The sequence below is a fragment of the Manis javanica genome, chromosome 8 (genome assembly GCF_040802235.1).
Source record: "Manis javanica isolate MJ-LG chromosome 8, MJ_LKY, whole genome shotgun sequence".
Taxonomy (NCBI): Eukaryota; Metazoa; Chordata; class Mammalia; order Pholidota; family Manidae; genus Manis; species Manis javanica.
The window spans coordinates 117483669-117505689 of record NC_133163.1 but is presented as its reverse complement, the minus strand read 5'-3'; the positions used below and the strand labels follow the sequence as shown (position 1 = coordinate 117505689).

The 22021-nt window shown below is 46.1% G+C and overlaps 1 protein-coding gene across 1 annotated transcript in view; it reads right to left on the bottom strand.

Annotated features, from left to right (window-relative positions):
* NOX5 (NADPH oxidase 5) overlaps positions 1 to 13293 on the bottom strand; it is a 32721-nt gene extending 19428 nt beyond the window's left edge. Inside the window, 5 exon segments of the mRNA XM_073241716.1 lie at positions 1745 to 1826; positions 1828 to 1918; positions 6313 to 6461; positions 11539 to 11771; positions 13195 to 13293. Of these exon segments, the coding sequence (XP_073097817.1) occupies positions 1745 to 1826; positions 1828 to 1918; positions 6313 to 6461; positions 11539 to 11771; positions 13195 to 13293 (654 nt within the window).
* Between the last annotated feature and the right edge of the window lie 8728 nt (positions 13294 to 22021).

Below are 22021 nucleotides of genomic sequence, written 5' to 3'. Positions count from 1 at the left end.
CTCACCCACCATTCCAGTCTCATCAGGTGCCTCTTTCCCTCTTTAGCCACCCTTTCCATCATGATTCCAGGCCTTCAGAGACCCTTTAAGCCACAAAGTTGTCAAGGATGTAAAAACCAAGACATTCACTGCAGTGTCATTTATGCAGAAGTGGGGAGGGGTGGAATTTTCCCATCTTGGAAATGGGATTTGAGCAAATAGTAATAAATAACAGCAGACACATATACAGAGTGTATCCTGTGCTAGGCATAGTTCTGAGTTTCCATAAGTTAACTGATTTAGTCCTCATAACCACCTCATGATATGTACTATTATTATGATCATTATTCTCATGTGAGAGGTGAAGAAATCGAAGCACAGAGAAATTAATTGCCAAGGTTGTATGATTAATAAGTGCTGCAGCTGAGATTTGAATTTAGGCAACGTGGCCTCAGAGTCAGATCCTAACTAGTAGGCTGTGTTGCGTGGAACGCAGGATCACGTACATATGGTGGAATATGATACACTCACTAAAAGTGATGCTGTAACTATATCGAGTTACCACTTCACACCTACCAGGATGGCTATTATCAAAACAACAGAAAATAAGAGTTGGCAAGGAGTGGAGAAATTGGGACCCTTGTGCATTGCTGGTGGGAATGTAAAATAGTGCAACCACTGTGGAAAAAAGTATGGCATTTCCACAACAAATTCAAACTAGAATTACCATACAATCCAGGAATTCCTTTTCTGGGTATTTGTCCAAAAGAATTGAAAACAGGGTCTCAAAACCATGTTCTTAGCAGCACTATTCACAGTAGCAAGAGGTGGAAGCAATCCAAGTGTCCACTGATGGATGAATAAACAAAATGTGGCATACACTTAGAATGTATGGCTCAGTCTTAAAAAATAATTAAGTTCTGTCACATGCTGCAACACAGATGAACCTTGAGGACATTACGCTAAGTGAATAAGCCAGTCACAGAAGGATACAAGTATTACATGATTTCACTTATAAGAGGTACCTAGAGTAGTCACGTTCATGGTGACAGAAAGTAGAAAGGTAGTTTCCAGGGACTAGTGGAGGGAGTAATGAGAGTTGCTATTTACTGTGTACAGAGTGCCCGTTTAGAAGATGAAAGAGTTCTGGAGAGAGAGCTTGGTGATGGTCACCTCACAATGTGAATGTACTTATGCTGCTGAGTTGTACACTTAAAATGGTTAAAGTGGTAAATTGGATGTTACGTATATTTTACTACAATAAAAATGATGTTAGAAAGCTTCATAGTCTTACATGAAAAAAATGTTTATATTGCTTAGTGAAAAAAGGCAGTATCATCCCATTTTGTTTTTTAAAAAATGTGTCTGTGTATGTAAGTGCATGTGTGTGTGATCAGTTAGAAGGCAGAATAGATAAACGGTGTAGGTGATTTTTGCTTTCTTCTTTAAACCATGCTGTATTGTCTAAAATGTTCACAGTGGGCTTTTATTGTAATAAGGAAAAGGCAACAAAGTGATTTCTTTTTTCAAACATTGCAAAGAATGTAAGTTCTTGCTTCTGATGAATTGAATCTAGGGTATTTAGCTCCTGAGCTGTATACATGCCACCCCTGCTCCAATCCCACATAAAGGATTCAGGGCTCAGGCAGAGAATTGGGGGACACACAGAGGGAGAGAGCCGTCAGCCTCACCTGGAGAAAACGATCCTATGCTGGGCACGTCACCCATGTCACCCAGACGGGCCGTGTCCCTTTGCCCCTCCCACCGAGTCCGCCCCGGCCCCCGAGGGCCCTTCCTCCTTACAGTAACCGACACTGTACACCCGGAAGAGGAATTTGAGTTTGTCCAGGGATGCTATCGGTGAGCAGGGTCAGCGCCTCCTGTGGCTCCTGGCGGGTGACAGTGCTGTTTCCATCAGAGTCAAACACGGTGAAGATCTCTCAGCAAAGAAGGGCTGCGGCCAAATAAGGACGGAAAACAGGCTCTGGTGTAGCTGCAGGGCCTGTTCTTTGAGTTTATTCTGTGCACGCGTGCATGCGTGTGAGTATTTGTACTTTGGAGCAGTGGGATTCGAGCAGGAGCCTGGTGCCTGAACACAGGGCATGATCTGCCCTCAAGGCCATTGGGCCAGGGGACAGTGTCCATGGCCCATGTGGCCTGCTGAGAGCAAGTCTGTGCCCCAGTGGAAGAACTGCTCAGATCCCTGCAGAAAGGACGGACTTGTGTCTGAGCCACACACCCGCTTCTGGACCCTGGGACTGGTAATTTGTACAGGCCGTCTTGTCCTCTACATGCCATTGCCCTCATCAGCCTTGCAGACCAGACCTCTGGTGGCCCCCTACTCAACATGAGACAAAGGTCTGACAGAGGGTCCCCTGAAGCCTCCTCCCAGGTCATTCCTCATCCCCCCTGGAGTGAGTCCATCTGCTAAGGGAACCCGGAAAGGGCTTATGGAATAGATGCCACTTGAATACCTATGTGTCTTCCTTAACCTGTTGTTAGCCTACACCTGCACTTAAGGCTTCTAATAAGTGCTGGCTCGCTCCCTCCATGCATCCATTCATTCAACAACTGTGTCTGGCACAGCCCCTGCTTGCCTGGTGTCAGGCACTGGAAACACAGAAATTCAGAAGACAGATTAGCCGGTGTCTCAGATATGCGGTGCCCTGGATGCTCCCGTCATGACAGGGAGAGGGACCTACGGGGTTTTTGTGTTTGACCTGAAGAAACTCTAAGGCATTCACAAGCACGAAGTCAGGGCAGTAGCCTGCTGTGGACTGTCAACGCCGCCTTAGCTTTCTTCTTTTTGCCTGGGTTCCTTTGGGTAATGCTCCTACCACTGTTTACCATCCTAAATGGTCTTTATTTCAGGATATTCCACAGCCTCTGGCTATGATAGGAATGTAGTATTAGGCAGAAGGTCTGGTGTCCTTCCTCATGTTTACTGTGGAACAAGGCATGGCATTTGGAGTTCTTAGCAGTGTCCCTGCCACCCGCAAGTGTGGGCCTTCCCATTCAGGGAGGAACACTCCAATGCTCATTGCCTGTGCCCTGTCCAGGATACAGGCCACCACCAGATGCCAGCCCGCAGGACAACTGGGGAGAGGTTGGCCTTTGCAGGCTCATACCGCCTGCCTCCCTGCCAAAGTCTCCACTGTTTGTCAGGCACGCAGGCTGTTAAGGGGGTGGGCAGAGGGCCTATGACTCCCAGAGAGGATTCGTCCCAGCTCCCCCATCCATCTAGCATCATCTAGCCCAGGCTTGTGCCTCTTTAGGTTCTGGAATGACAGAGTCCCAGTGAGACGGATCCAAAATGTGGCCATAACGTCAGAGAGTGGCACACACCACTAGGAGTGCTATTGACAGGATGACAGTGACTTCCCCCCTCACATTTACACAGCTCTTTACTGTTTCCCAAATACTTCCCACCCCCTAGGTCATTTGGTCTCTGTCATAATCTGTGGGCCATAGCATTTTATAGGAAGGGAATAGACTCAGAGAAGTTGAGTACATAATTTAGTGAAATTTATTCAGTATGTTAGAGACAGAGAGACAGAGCTCAAATCCAAGGTGGTTTTTCCACCATGCCCCACAGCCTCCACCCTTTGCTTGAACACCTCTAGTAGAAGCCATGCCAGGACTTTGACCTCAGCTGGTCCAGGGAAACGGGACATTCTATGATGTCTCAGGGGTATCAGCCATCGAAAACCCTCACAGATGACCTAGTTACACAGTGATTTGACCAGAGGTTAGTGACGAAGTGATGTGGCATCAGGGCCCAGCAAACCAAAACTGAGACAGCAAGTGAGGATTTATCACATCTCATTGCTGTAAGTTTTCCTCTGAGAGAATGGCTTTGTTTGTGTCTCATGAGTTTAATACAACTTTAACCGATACTCATTATCGCAGACTCTGTATCTGTGAATTCACCTACTTGCTAAAATTTATCTGTAACCCAAAAATCAATACTCAAAGTATTTTTGCAGTCATTGTGGAATGAGCAAAGCAGTGATAAATTAGAGTCCCCGAGGCACACATTCGCAGCTGAGGTCAACCAAGGCAGACTCCACACTCTTGTTTCAGCTGTTACACTGTGAACAAGTGTGTTTTCCATGGTCTATGTAATGCTCTGTGTTTCACATTTTTATTGTTTTTTGTTGGTGATTTCACTGTTTAAAGTGGCCCTCAAGAGTGGTGCTGAAGTGCTGGCTGCGCTCCTAAGCCCAAGGCTGTAACGCCCCTTCTTGAGAAAACACACCTGTTAGGTGAGCATTGTTCAGATGTGAGTTCAATGCTATTGACCATGAGTTCTTTGTTAATGCATCGACGAGCTGTATTTTTAGAGGAGTATTTAAACAGAAACACACATAGAACAAGGTTATGTATTGATTGATTGATGAAAAATGTGTGCGCAGGTGTTAGCAGGAAACTACGCATATTCCCTTGGAGTAATGGCTCAGAATTTGTTAAGTCAGTGTGTGCAGTGTCTTTACAGAACATACCTGCCATAAATAATGAGCATCACATGTATTCATAAAGAGAGAGTAAAAAGAGATGAGGTAATGTCTACTTAACGAACTAGAAAAAGAATAAAATGTACACAAATAGAAGGATAGACTACTCAATATAAAATCCAAAGTTAAGCAACTAGAAAACCAGAAAAGGTCAAAATGATAAATGTATTTTGATGATAATGATGGTTACATAAATGTATCCAAATGTTGAAACTCATCACATTGGTCATTTTAAATTTGCCATTTATTGTATGTCCATTATGCCTCAATATTGTGAAAAAGCAAGTTGGGTCACTGAAATGACTAAGCAGAAAAGCATGATAAAAAGAAAAGTGGAAAAAAATGCAACATTAATATGAGAAAGTTAACACAACTCTGGAAAGGGAGGGGCTATAGAAATATGAGTGGCACGTGCAGATGTCTGGTGAACTAGAGAAATGAATTAGTTTCAACAAGTAACAATATGAGCAGACCAATAATCAGTTAAGAAATTAGAACGGTGATAAAATGTTAACCATTTGAAGTAATGTCAGGCCCAGGTCAGGCTGTTTTTATAGCTAAATTTATCTAATCTTCAAGAACAAGTCTGATGTCAAACTAGCTCAGATTATAGAAAATAATGGTAAGACTACAATTTATTTTACAAAGTAGCATTACCCAATTCCAGTGAAGATAGCCCACAAGAAAGGAAAATTCTAGCAAATGTAACTTATAAAGACATAAAACTCTAAGTGAAATATAACCAAGTTAAATCCTGGATTTACTTTAACAAATAATAAACTGCCTTTATTAGGAAGAACTCAGTCCAGTAATGCAAGGACAGTTTCACATTAAGAAATACATCAGCAGCCTCTGTAGCCCAAAGCGCAGTCTCCTAAAGGGTGGTGTTTCCCAAACTGGGGTACAGGCCCATACGAAACAGGGGGAGCTTGTTGAAACACATGTTCTCTGTCACCAATTTTGTGGTGGGGCAGGGGAATCTGCCCATTTACCCAGCACCCTCAGTACCCGTGATGGTGGATGGTCCAGGCTCACATCTGGAGATATGCTGGCCTGTGGTTCAACAAACCTCACTTAACTTCACCTCTTAGGACCCCACAGGGAGGCATTCCACAAGGCACAGAGAATTACGAAATAGGCTGAATGCAAGCGCTAACCCAGGGAGAGTGGAGAGGGCATGTCTGGTGTTCATCTCCCTCTTCTCAGAAATATCAGTGTGTCCAGCCTGCCGAATAAGTAAGGTAACTCTGGGAAGGGGGTGGAGAAAACATGAGAACCGCCAGGCGGAGGGCGGGGGTGAGGGCACAGGTGAGAAAAGGGGGGCCCCCGCAAGAGACACAAGTCCGCACAAGGAACTGGGAATCTTCAGATGTCAGAGCACCAGGGGAAGGGTATGTTCACCAGAGGCCAGAATTTTCCTCAGGACACCAGGATTATAGGTCCAGCCTTGCTTTACACCAACTGAATAACTGGCCCTGCTGTGCAAGTCTCTTCAGCTGTAAAATGTGGCAGCATCCCTCCAACAAAGGGCGGCTACAAGGACCAAACGAGATGCCATTTGGGAACGTGCAACAGGCAGGCACTGCACAAATGCTTGGTATTGTCATCAGTCTGACTTGGACAATTCCTTATTTTACAGATGAGGAAACAGGCCCAGAGAAGCTGTGGACTTGCCCAGGTTTGCACAGCTTGCTAGTAACCAGGCAAGAGCAGAGCTCAGGTCTCCCGACTGCTGTCCAGGCAGACATAGTCACCCTTTGTGGAGGCCCCAAAGGCCAAGAACCCCTGCCTTTCCCTTGTTGCTGGCACGGTCACTCACCTTCTGCCACTTTCAGGGTCTGGCTGGGCTGGGTCTTCTGGCGCCCATCCTCTCTCCTGGGCCACAGGTCCCGCAGAGGCTGCCATTGGTCTAGCGGCCTGAGCTGTGAAGCCCGCAATTCACCTCCCCTCACCACCTCCTCCTCCCGGCTTTACCGAAGAGCTGCTCACACCCACAGCCCCTCAGTGAGCCATGAGCTGGCTGGTGGCCCATTGGGTCCAGATGAATTCCAGCGAGGAAGCCTGGTGCAGGGGCAGGGCCAGTCTTCTGGGAAAAGTGCTGGCTATCTTCCATCTAGCCCAGTATTTTCCACTTTCCTTCCCCTGAGGAAAATATGGCAGATAAGAAACCTAGAAATGCAATATACAATAAATCACCAACAAGTTGAGGCAGGTTCTGCTTAGTGCCTAATGAGACTTTATCAATCCCAGTAATACTAATGACCAAAAAAATCTTGAAGCCCTTACTGTTGTAAGGATTTACACTTATTGCTCAGTTTAAACAGGAGCACAACCCTCTCTTGTGGGCATTACCATCCTTCTAAATATGAGGAAAGTGAGGCTCAGAGTAACATGGGATGCAACATGTCCAGGTGGCTTGGCAGAATACAACCCATGTCGGGCTGACTCTAGAAATTGTGCCTTTAACTACACAGGGAGCTAAACTGAGTCCCAACATAATGTGTAAAAATATATTGGAATGGTCCTACCTACAGGTTCCAGTTTCAGGGACCTGAGGAAGAATGGAGATCTGTAGGTTCTGCTTGTTAAAAATCTGAGAGAAATTATATAGTTGCTTAGATAAGGCCATCCTGCAACAAAAATTTGAAATGTTGTTTACCTTTTGTCTAGCCTGACCAAAGATGAGTCTGCTCAGGCTAACAGCCCTGGACAGCTGCTGCAGGTTCGGGCCTCCTGCTGGTGAACTGGGTTATCTCACCTCATTTGCTAAGTGAGGAAAATCATTATTTCGTCTTGCTTTGTTTTAAAGCACGTTGGTAGAAGCATCTCCAATCATGTGGCCTTTCAAGAGCTCTTTGGGTGGTAGTCATGTCGGGACCACTGAGGCAGCAGGGGATCACCCAAAACCCTTTGCTGCCACCCACATATTCCTCTGCCCACAGGCTCAACTGGTTCTCATGTGGGCCAGTCCCAAGGCAAGACAAGGTCTGTAGGTCAAGACATACATGAATTGAAGGAGAAGAACTTACCAAGAATTTTGTGTATCACAATAATTTACTGAGAAATTAATTTATGTCATTTATTGCTCTCATTGACTCCCCAGGAAAGAACATAAACCTCTTTGGAGCCCACTTTTGGAAGGTAACCTGATTTTCTTCTGCAGTCAATAAGGGTTCTCCAGCCCCATCAGGAGCTCAACAATTCTTCCTGTTGGTGGGTCTGAGAGAGGAAGCTGAGGGGGCCAGGAGGGGGCCTGATGTGAGAACGGGCTGCCCTGAAGACAGCCTCCACACAGGACTGTGTGTTTAGAAATCGGTGGAGGCAGCTAAGCAGACAACCCCCGAACACAGGAGAATGGGAACTTGGTAGTCCCAGGCAGAGGGTAAAGATGCCTTGAGGTAAGGGACACTTGTGTTTAGAGAGTGCTGCACAGAGTACTGGACACAGTGTCTGCCTAACACTGCTGTCTCGCTCACTCACACCGGTGCTGTTAGAGGTATCTTTTGCACATTCGGGACCCAGGCTGGTGTGGGGATGCCCTTGTCCTGGGGAGGGGAGTCCAAGCACCCTGCACACAGGGCTGGGAAGGTCAGGCCTGCATCTGGGTCACCAGGATCAACGGCTGCCATGGAAATTAGAGTATGCACATCCCGCTTTCCAGACTGCTAAGTCCCAAGGGGACATTTTGCAAACCCAGGGGAGAGGAGAAAGCACAGATGACAAGACAAAATTTTTATTCAACCTCGCTTAAGGAGGGTCCAAACAGGATTTAATTTTCCCTTTCAATAAAAGCAATCCATGCACGTAGTGAAAATAAACAATACAAAGGAGCAGACAAGCAAAGAGAGTCTCCCTCCCTCCTCAGCCTTGGTCTCGCTTTCCGGGGGTGATACCCTTAGTGGTGTTTGTGCACTTACACATGATGTGTGGTTACAGAGCTGCCTGTACACTCACAGGCATGTGCTGGAGCACATGTCCTGTCTTTTGACTTTCACCATCTGCCTTGGAGATCATTTTATGTCAGCTCACACAGCACCACCTCATTTTTTTTAATGGCTGAAAGCATCCCATTTCTGGTCCCTTCCGATTGTTTTAATTTGATTTAGACCTCCTCAGGAGTGTCACAGCCACTGCACCCCAAGTGTCATGGTGTAATCTCATTCCTGTATTTATGTAGCCATTTGTATTTACATAATTTATATGTAATATTCCATGTACACCAAGATCTGTGTCTGCATTTCCCTCCTTCCTAGGATGAGAGCCCCTGGAAACAATGCCGGAGATGGAAAGCGGTTTAGCAGTGGCCAAGGGTTAAGAGTGGGGCAAGGGGACAACTATATGTAAAGAGGACACATAGGGAGCTCTTTTGCGGTGCCAGAAAAGCTCTGTATCTGGATCGTGGTGATAGACATACAGACCTACACATGTGATAACATACAGGCTCACACACATACCCATATACACACGTACACACACAAATGAATAACATAAACATAGGTGAGATCCAAACAGGGTCTGTGGTGGTGCACCCATGTCAATTTCCTGGTTTTACTATTACACTATTCCTGGTTTTATTTAAGATGTTACCAGTGAGAGCAAAGGGGAAAGGATATAGGGGACCTTTCTATACTGTATTGGCACCTTCCTGTGACTCTATAATTATTTCAAGATAGAAAGTTCAAACAAGTTAAATCTCAGCATCTGCTTCTGGAGAATCCCTTTGAACAATGCTATTTCCAAACAAGTTCTAGCCATTGTGATTTCTCTCCATGCCACTCCTAAAGTTAGGGTGGATGTCATCACGGAAGGTCCCCCCTCCCAGACTGAGACTTGGTGGGGTCCCCCTCAGGGGTCACTTGGGGAAGGTGGTTATAAAGGAGCTGAGAGCAGGGACCAGCTGGAGACGAAGAGAAAACAGTGACTCTGTCAAACCCTAATATCAGCTACATATTGAACTTGCTGTTGACAAACCACAAGCCAGCAGGGATCTAGAACCTTCAGGGGGAGCCAGGAAGAGGAACTGTGGTTTGCCTCCCCTGCCCAGTGCAGCCTTTACCAACCATGAAGCTGGCCTGTCTACCTCTGCCCCTAATTCTCTTGTTTTATCCTCCACTTCCCTCCCTACTGGCCCCAGCTCTAGGTGCAGGAGCTCTCTCCAGACGGTATTATGTAACCAGCACTACTGAGGTAAGATTATACACAGTAACTACAAATATTTCAAATGTGAAATTTGCTATGTTGTGACATATGTATATGTCCATGAAACCATAACCACAATGCAGACAGTGAACATGCCCATCACCCCCAAAAGTGCTCACTGACTTAGAATCTTGAGTCAGTGTCAGGAAAAAAAAACAGTAATGCAAGGGTAGCAATAGTGAGAACCCAGGGATAAGAGTGCTAGGTGTTGCCCTGATCACACCATTCCTGAAGGCAACTTTGCTGTGTTTCTAGCTAACAGTTTCCCTTGGTTATGTGAAGACTCTGACCCTGGCTTGCCAAGTTCTCCACCAATTCTGTGAACACCCTAGTAATCTTCTAAGCAGTGTTGCTGAAGTTACCCAGATCTGGTGTCTGTTGCTCATAACCTAAAACCTCCACTGATAGAGGGTGGAGGCAGGGGATGATTGGAAATAGGTCCCTGGAGAGAGAGTTCTAGGAGGGGCTGCCCCAGGGACCTCCAAATCCATCAAGACAGTGTGCTCTAGTCAGTTGCCCCCCTCCTAGCATTCAGCAATTCAATGGGTCTTTCATAACTCTCAACACAGGCTGCTCAGGACCAGGACCAGAAACATGGCCCAGCTCTCCCACCTGATGTCTGCCTTCACATGGGACCCCATACTGCCCCACCCTGCCTGCTAGTGTAATAATAATAATGAGATGACTACTCAATTATAATTGAGGCAGGTCAGACTGGAGGTTGGGAGCACAGGCTCTCAGACGGGCATGCTTGAATTCTGAATCCTGGCCCTGTCACTTTTGATTGCATGTACTCGGGCCTCCATTTCTTCATCCCCCAAATATAATAGCACCTGCCTCACAGATTGTGTTGAGATTCAATGGGATGATCCACGGAGAGTGAGTACATAGGTCTGCACCTGGCTGTTGTGAAAGTACCTGGGGTTTGTTTTTATGAGATAGGCCAAGACATGCAGACCTGGAAATAACTGTTGAGAAGGAAGAAGTTTGTCATATTCACAGATCCCTAGAAACAGGGGCACACCAGGCCTTGCAGGGCCACATGAGAAAGCACGAGGGTTAGTCAGGAGGCAGAGGGGGCACAGGAAGCCATGGGCAAGGGCCTTTGTCGTGGTTTCCATGGGGAGGATGAGTGAGCAGGGTAAGCAGGCTTAGGAATGGCTAGTCTGAATGATTCCAGCAGTCTCTGGGGCACAGAGGCTGTCCCTCATTCATCCTGGTACCTGGCCCTGGGGTGACGAGGGCAAGGGGACAGTATCCCAGAGTGTAAAAGCCCTATAAAGGAGGTGGTTGGGGATATGGGCCCAGGACTGGGTGGTTTGCATATGAAAATGCACTCACGAGTTACTGGCTAGCTCTAGGGATCAGGTCCCCTGGGAAGAGCAGTTCCTTCAGGGCTAGCAAGGACCCTTGTGTGAAAGTGCAAAATACAGAAAATAAGACATGGTTAGGACACTGACGCATGCCCAATACATCTTTATCCCACTGGCTAGACCATGTGCTGTAAGGCCTTAGCATTATCTTCCTACAACAGCTCTGAGAACTTGTTTTGATCACCCCTTTACCCAGATGAAGAAACTGAGGGTCAGAGAGATCAAGCAACTTACCCAGGGCTACAGATCGCTAAGAAGCAGAGCCAGGACTGGAACCTGTTTGATCCCCGAGCTGTGTGCTGTACGGCACATAGGTCCTCGCGTGGGCCCATGGCCTGGGTGGGCACTCGCTGGGCCCCTTTCCACCAACACAGCAGAGTGGCTTTGTCCTCAGTTGCCTGTCGGCCTCACTATTTCAAGTGGCTTTAAGCCCTGTCTGAGCCGGTCCTCAGCCTGCACCCTGCTGACCACACCTCCGCCCCAGGCCCCTCCCCTCAGGGGGAGACGCGGCGATCCTGCAGTCCCCAGAGGGCAGCACCAGGCCATCTCTGAGACCAGGGACCCTGTTAGGACTGAAGCCGGAGCCCAAGACTCTCAGCTCCCCTTCGCGGATCTGGAAGCCCAGTGGGGGCCGTGGTCGGGGACAAGGGAACAGGAAGGGTCCTGGCTTGCAGGAGCGGAGGCCAGAGGCCACGTGGTCTGAATGCTGGCGGGTGAGTGGCCAGATGCACTTAATTGTCTAGGACGTATTTCCAAATTCTTCCCCTACCTGGAGTTTTGTACATTCTTTAGGACCCCACGCATGGGTGTCATTGGTGAACAGTCAATAGTCAGTATCACCTAATAACGGGCTGTATAATCATTTCCTGGGGTCTCTCTGACTTTAATGGCACCTCGTCACCTTAGCTAAACCAGCCATGGCCATTTCTCTGTCCTCGCTGTGTGTGAGTCTCCCTTCCCCACGCCATCAGGCAGGCTGCTGAGGGCCAGTGTCGGCTTGCCTGGGCGCATGTCTCGTCGCCTTCACCTGGACAGGGACAGAGCGCCCGGGCTCAGACGAAACTGCTGCTTACACCCTCACACGCTGAGCGAAACCAATGGAGGGGCCTTGATGCCAAGTAGGAAGGCAAAGGACTCTCACTGGCCTCGAGGCTGAGCTGTTTCAGACGCAGGGTGACCAGGACTTTCTCAGTTGAGCACTGAAAGTCCTACGTCCTGCAAAACTCTGGTCGCAGGCAAACTATGCCAGATGGTCCCCCTACTCAGCGGTCCCTGATCCTCAAGCCTTTCCCAGGGCTCCTGAGGGTGACAGACAGTGAGCAGAGCCCTCCTGTGGGACCTGCCAGGGACTTTGCTGATGTGTCCCAGGCACAAACCCCACTCACGAATCCCTGAGTATTAAGTCTTGGCACTGACAACAGGTTCAATTCCTCCGCAGTTTGAGTTAGATGCCACCAGCTACAGAGACTTAGAGGGCCGCCAAGGGACCAGAAGATCCCGCTGACGGGGTGACATGAGGTCAGAGAGGAAATCAAATTGAATGAAGTTCTTCTGAAGGGCGAGATCTTGGCTCGAGACAAGAAATGTGACAGGATGCCCCAGGAGGCAGGAAGGCTTGCATATTTTTTACAAAGAAGACAGAAATAGCACCTCACCCCCAGATAGCTAGTGAGATTATCAGACAGCCTGTCCCAGGATGGCCAGATAAGACTTACCCGCAGATAAGGAGCATTGCTAGAATGAGATTGGAATACCAGCAAGACTCCAGTTTCTACAGAAAAGCTAAAAACTTAGCTAATAATTTGCAAGAAAGGGGACAAGGATTAAGAAAGGTGCGTCTGAAAGGGATTCAGAATCTCCTGTTGGAGATTTAGATTCAGTCAGTTTGATGTGGGGAGGTTATTACGACAAAATAGAGGTGTAGCTAGGTTTCAGAGCATGGGCTTTGGTTTGAGAACCAGCTCTGCTCCTTACTAGCCTTGTTGTCTTGCTTAATCTTACCAAGACTCAGTTTCTTGATCTGTAAAAGGGAATAATAATGTTATCCATTCTGCTAATATACACTATAGGCATTTAATAAAATGGTTGGGAGCATGAACTCCAAAGTCAAATCTGGCTCCACTACTTACCAGCGCTATGACCTTGTGCTTAACTTCTCTGTGCCTCAGTTTCTTCATCCATAAAACTGGTACCCCCTTCAAAGTGCTGTTAGATTCTGAAGTGTTCATATCTGTAAAGTTCAGAATAGGGCCTGATGAACAAGAAGGGCTCACTCGGTGCGGGCTGCTGCTCTTATTAATACTGACATCAGCAACGTGAAGAGAAGAAGGGGCTCTAGTAAGGCAGTGGTAGTAGGACAAGGTGAGAAACACAGGCACAAAATTCAGAAGATCTCTTAGGGGCAGCACGAACAAGAAAAGGAGGATGTGTCGACCTTCATCCCAAAAGTGGTGTTGAGGGCAGAGGGTGCACTTGGGGCTTGTACTGGTTGGGACTGTAGCATGCAGGGTGACTCAGAGCAAGGGCCCCTCCTGTCTGGACCTCAGTCCTGTTATCAGTAAAATGAGGGGTGCAGATCAGCCCCGCTCACAGATCTCCCCCAGTTTTAGTGCACCGAGATTCTATGAGATTTCTCACTGGTGTTCCTTCTAATTCCCTCGTGTGCTGTGGGTTGGGGCATCCTCCCATGTTCCCAAGTTGTCACATGTGAGGCTTTCTGAAGAACATGTTGGTTTTCAACATCACACGGGCAGAGATGTATGGAGCCTGGGCGGGGGAGGGCATTTGGGGATTGAAAGTGAAGCCCAAAGGTGGACACCTCCTCCTGAGCCTACCTTGGTGACCCCGATCAGAAAGCTCATCTGATGGCCTTCCTCACCCCCTTCAAGAAATGTCAGCATAGCCTCTGAGAGGTGAAAGAAAAATTAATGCAAGAAGTCTGACCCTCTCCCCACCTCCTGCCACCTACACAGGGACCAAATATTCAGGACTGAGGGATCCCAGTCAGTGGGAATGGCCACCCAGGCTTGGTTGCCTGCTTAGCTGACTCCTGCAGAGCTGGGTAAGGATTGAAGGAGCCCCAAGAACACAGGGATGTCCACAGCAGGCGGGCGACTTGGCAATAAACTCTGCTCTAGCTCCTGAGCGGGCTAATTTAGTATTCGTTTTCCAGCCAACGTTGACACAGTGAAGTCTCTCACCTCTGCCACAGCTAGTGATGCAGCCAGGAAAGCAGCCCCATGACTCCCGGGACAGACTCCACAGAAAAGGACAATTCTCTTTCCTTAGTGGGAAAGGTCCCCTGCTGTGATATAATGAGTTATAAGAAATGTATATTTGGTCATTCAGATAATCAAATATATGTTTCTCAGATATATTCCATCTTCATCCACAATTCCTGAAACGCTTCGTCTAAAAAGGTCAAATAGGTATCTTATTATGTAAATGGAGAGTCTGATGCACTCGGGTGTAGGGGCTAGTTGCCAGGGGGGACTAACCAGAGTAGAGGGGTGGGAACTCTCAGGGCCCAACCCCCAACCCCTAGAGGAGGGGAGGAGGAGCTGGAGGTGGAACCAGCCAAGGACCAATGACTCAGTCACTTGTAACTGGGCACAGAAGCCCTCCTGAAACCCGTGAGAAGAGCCTTTTGCTCTCTTGGTAGCTCTCTCCCTCTCCCTCCCTCCCTCCACGCCCCTCCACCCCTCCCTCTCTCTCTCCCCCTCCCTCCCTCAACCCCCTTTCCCCTTTCCCCTCTCCCCCCCCCTCTCTCCTTGCACCCTACTTCCTTATCTGGGAGACCTTCTCAGCTTAGGGAACCAGAACACTTCCATGTCCCACTGAGCCAGGCCCCAAGCTCCACAAGGACAGAAGCTCCTTTATTTGGGACCTTGCCCTGTGTCTCTCTTCATCAGGTTACTAACTTATATCCTTTACAGTATCCTTTATTAAGTGGTAAATATAAGTGTTTTCCTGAGTTCTGTGAGATGCTCTAGCAAATTAATCCAACCTAAGGTCATTGGAACCTCCAATCAGTAGACAATAGGTCAGATGCACAGGTCACAGCCTGGGGCTTGTGACTGGCATCTGGAGTTGTGGTGGGAGGGCTGTCTTGTAGGAATGAGCCCTTAACCTAGGGAATCCGGTGCTTTCTCTGGGCAGATAGTGTTATAACTGAGTTGAATTTTCAGACACCCTGATGGTGTTTGAGAATTGCTTTGTGTCATACATGGGAAGAATCCCCTACTGCACACACACACGTTGGAACTGGCCTGGGAATCCAAAAAGAGCTGCCTAAAAAACTGTATATTAAAAAAGCACAGTGAAATCTATTAGTCAAAACTATTCCCAGTTCTTTGTGCTGCTAAATGTGGAGACTATTTAGGAGTCTCTTTATGGATTTTGAGCTGTGAAGATGGACCCAGAGCTTGATGCAGACGGTGCTGGAACTTTGGATTGAAGTCAGGCAGCTAGAGAAGGAAGAGTTGTGGAAAAAATGTGGAGGCCAAGAAATTGGTGGCAAGCTGGGTCCAAAGAGGAGAATGGTGAGCAAGCAACTCCTCTTGGTGAGGAATGGCAAGTGAATTTCAGGACTGTGTCATCTTGGAATTTGTTAATTTGTTAAGAACTATTAAGAATTATTTACTGTTAAGAACTTACTCTCAATACAAATGTGTGTAGCTGAGTATACTTTTATCAGAGTCCACGTATTACTGGAACCTTTCCAAATTAAATTCCATGTAGCATATACTATATATTAAAAGATAAGCAATACAGAAGTGATGAATTGGAACTTACATAGATAACATTAAAACTCAAAAGAACTACAGCGATAGCTTAGAACTTGGACTTGGAGAAGATGTTGCCAGTGGGGGTGTTGTCGGGCAGCTGCATCTGGGGAGGTCTCTCCCTGTACAGTAGGTGAAAACTCAACTTGATGGGGGGAAGGTTCTTGACTCTGAACAAGAAAGAATTCTCAAGCAGATCGGTTGAGTGTAGGTAAAGAAGGAATTCTATAAGCAAGAGTAGCAAGGAATGGCAGCTGCCTTGCAGGAAGCAGAGAGCAAGGAAGAGCAGAGGGAGGAATGGGAAACTCACTGAACTCCTGCTCAGCGTAAGGCAAATCCCTTGCCACCTCCTAAAGCCAGGGTCACCTGCCATCCAGTGTCAACTTGGATATGCACAATGTGGGAACTAAGTCCCTACCACCCCAGGATTTGGGGAAGCCACAGAGCACTAGATGGAGTAGATTATGTTCTGAGAACTTACCAAAGTCAACGAAAGGAGATTTTCAGGCAAGCTAAAAAAAAGAGCGTGATCATACAGCTGCAGTTTTGTCTGGGTCACCCAGGCGACGGGAACTTGCAAGCTGAAATCAGAGCCTTCAGTAGCCCTTCCCTACTTGTCTGAAGTTGAACAGAGAGAGAGTAAGACTTGTGCTTCTGTCTAAAAAATTGAACGAAATAGCAAAGTAACAAAGATGCTTACCGTGGGAAGAGCTCAGAGACAAATACAAAAGGTTGAGCAGAGAGAAACCTTTATTTAAGGCAAAGTACACACTTGAAGAAAGGGGAGTGCGGGCAGCCTCAGCGAGAAGCAGCACTTCAGGGCTTAGGATTCTGTCTTTTAAGGCTTTCAAGAATGGGGCAAAGGGTGGGGGCTGCATAGGCTTGACATGTGGGTTCATGATGTTTCTCTCTGGTGAAAGATATTATGTCATTATCTGTAGTCTGTCCTCTAGATATTCTGTAAGATAAACTTAACACAAGGAATTTCTTGATCTTGTTCTTCTCTAAGATACTGGTTACTTTCAAGTAGGGGGAACTTATCATTTAGGACTACTTGCCCTGCCTTAAGATTGGGTGGTTATTGTCTGATTACCATAAAATGTGTTAGGAATCTTACCTCCTAACTTCCTACTTTTTAAAGCAGAATCTTAACCTTAAGATGGAGTCCCTCCTGTTCTTACTATACTATTTATATTGAAGCATTTTTAGGAAAATTAATCATGATGCTTGTCCCATGTCCTTGCCCTACCTCAGGGCGGAGGAGTAATTCATGTCACGCAAACACAGGACAAGGCCAGGACAAGGACAAGGCTCAAGTGATTCGACAAGTCAAAATACAGAGCCACTTTTAGATTCAGAGAGTTGATCACTTTCACAGACAGTGAAAGAAAAGGTAACTAAATGTGCCAGCTGCCCCATGATCCTTGTCCTACACGTCAAAAAGGACGGCTCTAAACGAAAGGGGACAGAAGACTGGACCATGAATTGAGGAGCCAGTTCTAGACTGCCAGTAAGAGGTTTTATATTCTGCAGGTCTCTTCTGTTGGGAGCAGGGTAGAAAGCCCCTCACCACATCAGAATCCCAAAGGTGATAAGAAACTGTCTCATGCAGCCTTCCAGGGGAGACAGAGACTAGGAGATGCTTCCAGGAAGCTCCACCATGCTTCTCATTCTCCTATGTTCCTGGAGGATCACAAAACTATTCAAGCCTTTGCCTACACAGTGCATGTGGATACATGCCAGGATACCATTGCTGTTGAGACAGAGCACAGTGCATTTTATCACTGACATGGTTTAGAATCCCATATGTGTAGTGATAAGGAAGGCTCACCACCTTTTGCTTGGTTTTATTATTATCTGATCTCACTGCTCCTATTAGGTGCCCTTTCCACACAGCACTCCCTGCCTCAGTGTTCTGATAAGCGTCCTCTCTCCTCCTAGGCTTAAGGGAATAATGGCTTCCTTGCTGTTACTTGCCCTGGGACACTGCCTCTTCTTTGAGGTATCCCTGCCCATACCATTGTAAAAAGTTTCCTTATTAACTCCTCAAATTACCTAGTTTGAGAGTGCCATCTGTTTCCCCGAGGGGTATGTAATATGGTGACAAGAAACAGCCCCTCAAAATGGGATTCCAAAATGGGTCTGCTCACATATTTGAGGAGCACAAGGATATGCTCCTTGCTGGGAAAGATGGCAAGTCAGGTAATCTATGGCATATGGTGACATCGTGAGTACTCAGATTATCGCCGGTGTGATGCAGTGCAGAACAGAAGGTGCTCTCATGCTGCATTCTCTCAGCGCATCTATGATTTCAGCCTCCCTTTTTGAATACCTCTCTTATTCTCACCACTTTTCTGCCTTGGGGCTTTGTCGTAAGCCAGGGGGATGGGCTCAGCTGGCAGGAAATGTAGAGGAATTGCAAAGAAGCTACCCTCCATGCGTGGGGCAGGAATGGGCCTTAAAAGGCTCTACCACTCTTCTCCTGATGTGGAGGACAGTTCTGAGGCACATACCTCATGATTGGTGAGATGATCTCCAGCTATCAAGCCCCAGTTGCCACGGAAACACCAACTCAAAAATATGTTTCCTACAGATTAACCAGACAGAAAATAAGTAAGGACACAGAGGCCCTGAACAACACACTAGAACAGATGGACCTAACAGACATCTACAGAACTCCACATCCAAAAGCAGCAGATTCAAAAAGACATATGCACCCCTATGTTTATCGCAGCACTTTTTACAATAGCCAAGATATGGAAGCAACCTAAGTGTCCATCAGTAGATGAATGGATAAAGAAGATGTGGTACATATACACAATGGAATATTATTCAGCCATAAGAAGAAAACAAATCCTACCATTCGCAACAACATGGATGGAGCTAGAGGGTATTATGCTCAGTGAAATAAGCCAGGCAGAGAAAGACAAGTACCAAATGATTTCACTCATCTGTGGAGCATAAGAACAAAGCAAAAACTGAAGGAACAAACAGCAGCAGACTCACAGAACCCAAGAATGGATTAACAGTTGCCAAATGGAAAGGGACTGGGAAGGATGGGTGGGAAGGGAAGGATAAGGGGACAAAGCGGCATTATGATTAGCACACATAATTTAGGGGGTGGGGCACGGGGAAGGCAGTATAGCACAGAGAAGACAAGTAGTGACTCTACAGCAACTTACTACACTGATGGACAGTGACTGTAATGGGGTATGTGGTGGGGACTTGATAATGGGGAGAGTCTAGTAACCACAATGTTGCTCATGTAAGTGTATAGTAATGATACTAAATTTTTTTTTCTTTTGAGAGGGTATCTCTCATATTTATTGATCATATGGTTGTTAACAACAATAAAATTCTGTATAGGGGACTCAATGCACAATCATTAATCAACCCCAAGCCTAATTCTCAACAGTCTCCAATCTTCTGAAGCATAATGAACAAGTTTTTACATGGTGAACAAGTTCTTGCATAGTGAATAAATTCTTACATGGTGAACAGTGCAAGGGCAGTCATCACAGAAACTTTTGGTTTTGATCACGCATCATGAACTATACACAATCAGGTCAATTATGATTATTTGTTTGATTTTTATACTTGATTTATATGTGAACCCCACATTTCTCCCTTATTATTATTATTATTATTTTTAATAAAATGCTGAAGTGGTAGGTAGATGCAAGATAAAGGTAGAAAACATAGTTTAGTGCTGTAAGAGGGCAAATGTAGATGATCAGGTGTGTGCCTATAGACTAAGTATTAATCCAAGCTAGACAAGGGCAACAAAACATCCACGGATGCAGAAGATTTCTCTCAAAACAGGGGGGGTGAGGTTCTAAGCCTCACCTCTGTTGATTGCCGATTTCTCACCTGATGGCGCCCCTGCGACTGTGCCTGTCTTAGGTTGTTCCTCCCTTGAGGAATCTTACCCGTCTCTGGCTAACCAGTCATCTTCCGGGGCCATACAGGTAAAGTTGGTAAGTGAGAGAGAAGCCATATTGTTTGAAAAGGTTAGTTTTTTGCTTTTTTGCAGATTTATGCCCTGTGTCTTCTATGCCTAGCATTTGTCTTGAGGTATCTTTACCACTTGGAAGAATTATGATACTCAATAATTTTGATATGAGGCACAAATTCTACTTAGGGGTTATAATTATGAAGGAAGAAGAGAAGCTATAGAAGTAGCAGACAGAAGAAAACATGGGAAGATTGATTATTTCTTTGACATATCTTCTTGTAGTATAACATAAGCATGTATAGGTTTTAAATTACTAATTAAATTGTGTGCACACATTAACATAATAGGAATACAGCTACATAACCAAAGAAGACCTACAATTACCAGCCATATACAGTGAAACCAAGAAAACCAGTTAGACACCCTAGGCATTTGTGAAAACTTAATGATATTATGGATATTGTCTAACTGAATTTGAATATTTTGAGAAAAATCAGACAAATTAAAACAACACATTCCTGGGAACTGTTCACATCCCATATGTTCTTTTAACAGTAGATAATCTATAGTCCCAAGATTTTGGAGCACTGCAACTTGTACTTCTCCTAATTCTTGGTTGAGTTCCGACAGTATAGATACAGTCAAATTTGTTGTTTTACTGTATGCACAGGCCAGCTTAGATATCTCCTTCTTCATTCCAATGGCAAGTCCAGGAACCGGTGGGATGAGTGCAGCTACAACTGCAACAGCACCAGGATCTTTGTTGAAGTTTTTTGATGATCATCTTCTGGAATGACTCTTCCAGAGAATGTTGATGTTGGAAGTTCTTCATATCGTGTCTTAATTCGTTTTCTGTGTAGCCAAATTAGGCTTTGATCCTCTGTATAAACACAAACAAACCCTTTGCCCACACTTTGATATGCCCTATATACCATCGTGAAGAACTACTTACTGGAGATCACCACACAGGAATTTTTTTTTTTAAGAGAAAGGAATATTATCAGAAAAATATACTTCCATAGCTGATCCAAAATTTTTTTTAAATGCATTTCCTACCTTCCTCTAAACTCCTTTTTACCTGACCTCTTGGATCACCTTCCAAATAAACTTCCTGTATCCACGTCTTTATCATAGGCCTTGCTTCCTGGGTGAAGCCAAATGAATGTAATTGGTGCCAGGAATGGCCCTAGAAAGGAATCCCCTTGGGATGAGATTCTGGAAGAGTATCATTCAGTCAGATGGCAACAGGCATGTCATTGCTGGTTGCAGTGGGGTGACCACAACCTCTGGCACACTGAAGCTTCATAATCACCAAGTGCCTCCTGTGTGGTAAGCTGGGAGAGGTACAAGAGGCAGAGGAGGTCCTGGGATGTGCAAGAGCTCTGCACTTGACGGGCCATCACCGCAAGGCCAGGGCTAGGGTGAGGCAGGATGCCTGGGCGTAGCATTGGAGAGGGTGCCCGTCCTTGGGGCCATGCAAGTGCAGGGTTGGCATGTGACAGTGCACCCTATGTGCCTCACTCTAATCAAGGCCTTGCCCCGTGGCTCCTGGTCAGAGTAGAGATTTAAGGAGGCCAGGTGATAAATTGAGTCCTTGCTCAAGTCTGTTTCACAGTGATTCCAAAGGGTCTACCCATCACCCTCTGTTATTTTGCCATCCATAATTGAGACGGATTTTCTTAGCAGCCCCTCGTCTTCACATTGTTTTCCTGATCTGGCAAGTGAGAGCCCCTAAATTAACACCCTTCCCCAACAACCAAGATGGCAAATCAATAGAAATGATCAATTCTCATGTGTTTACTGAGTGAACCACTCTCAAAAATTTAAAGGATGCTGGAGATGGTAATCCCATCATATCCCCCATTCAATTCACTTTTACCACCCTTGCAGAAACCAGACAGATTGCGGTTATGCTCTGCTACTGAACGCTCGACCGACTGGTGGCTGCGACTACAGCTGCTGTGCCAGGTGTTAAAGGTTTACTGCAACAGATCCAATACTGTGTATGTGACTAATGTTTTGGCAAATGCAATATTCTCAATCTCCATCAACAAAGAAGAGCACGTGAGGATAATATTTACATGGAAAGAACAGAATTACACATTCATTGTCCTGCCCCCGGGCTCTGTTAATACTCCTGTTCTCCGCCACACTATAGTCTACAGGGCCTTTGATTATTTCAACATTCCACAACATATTGTGCTAGTCCACTATGTT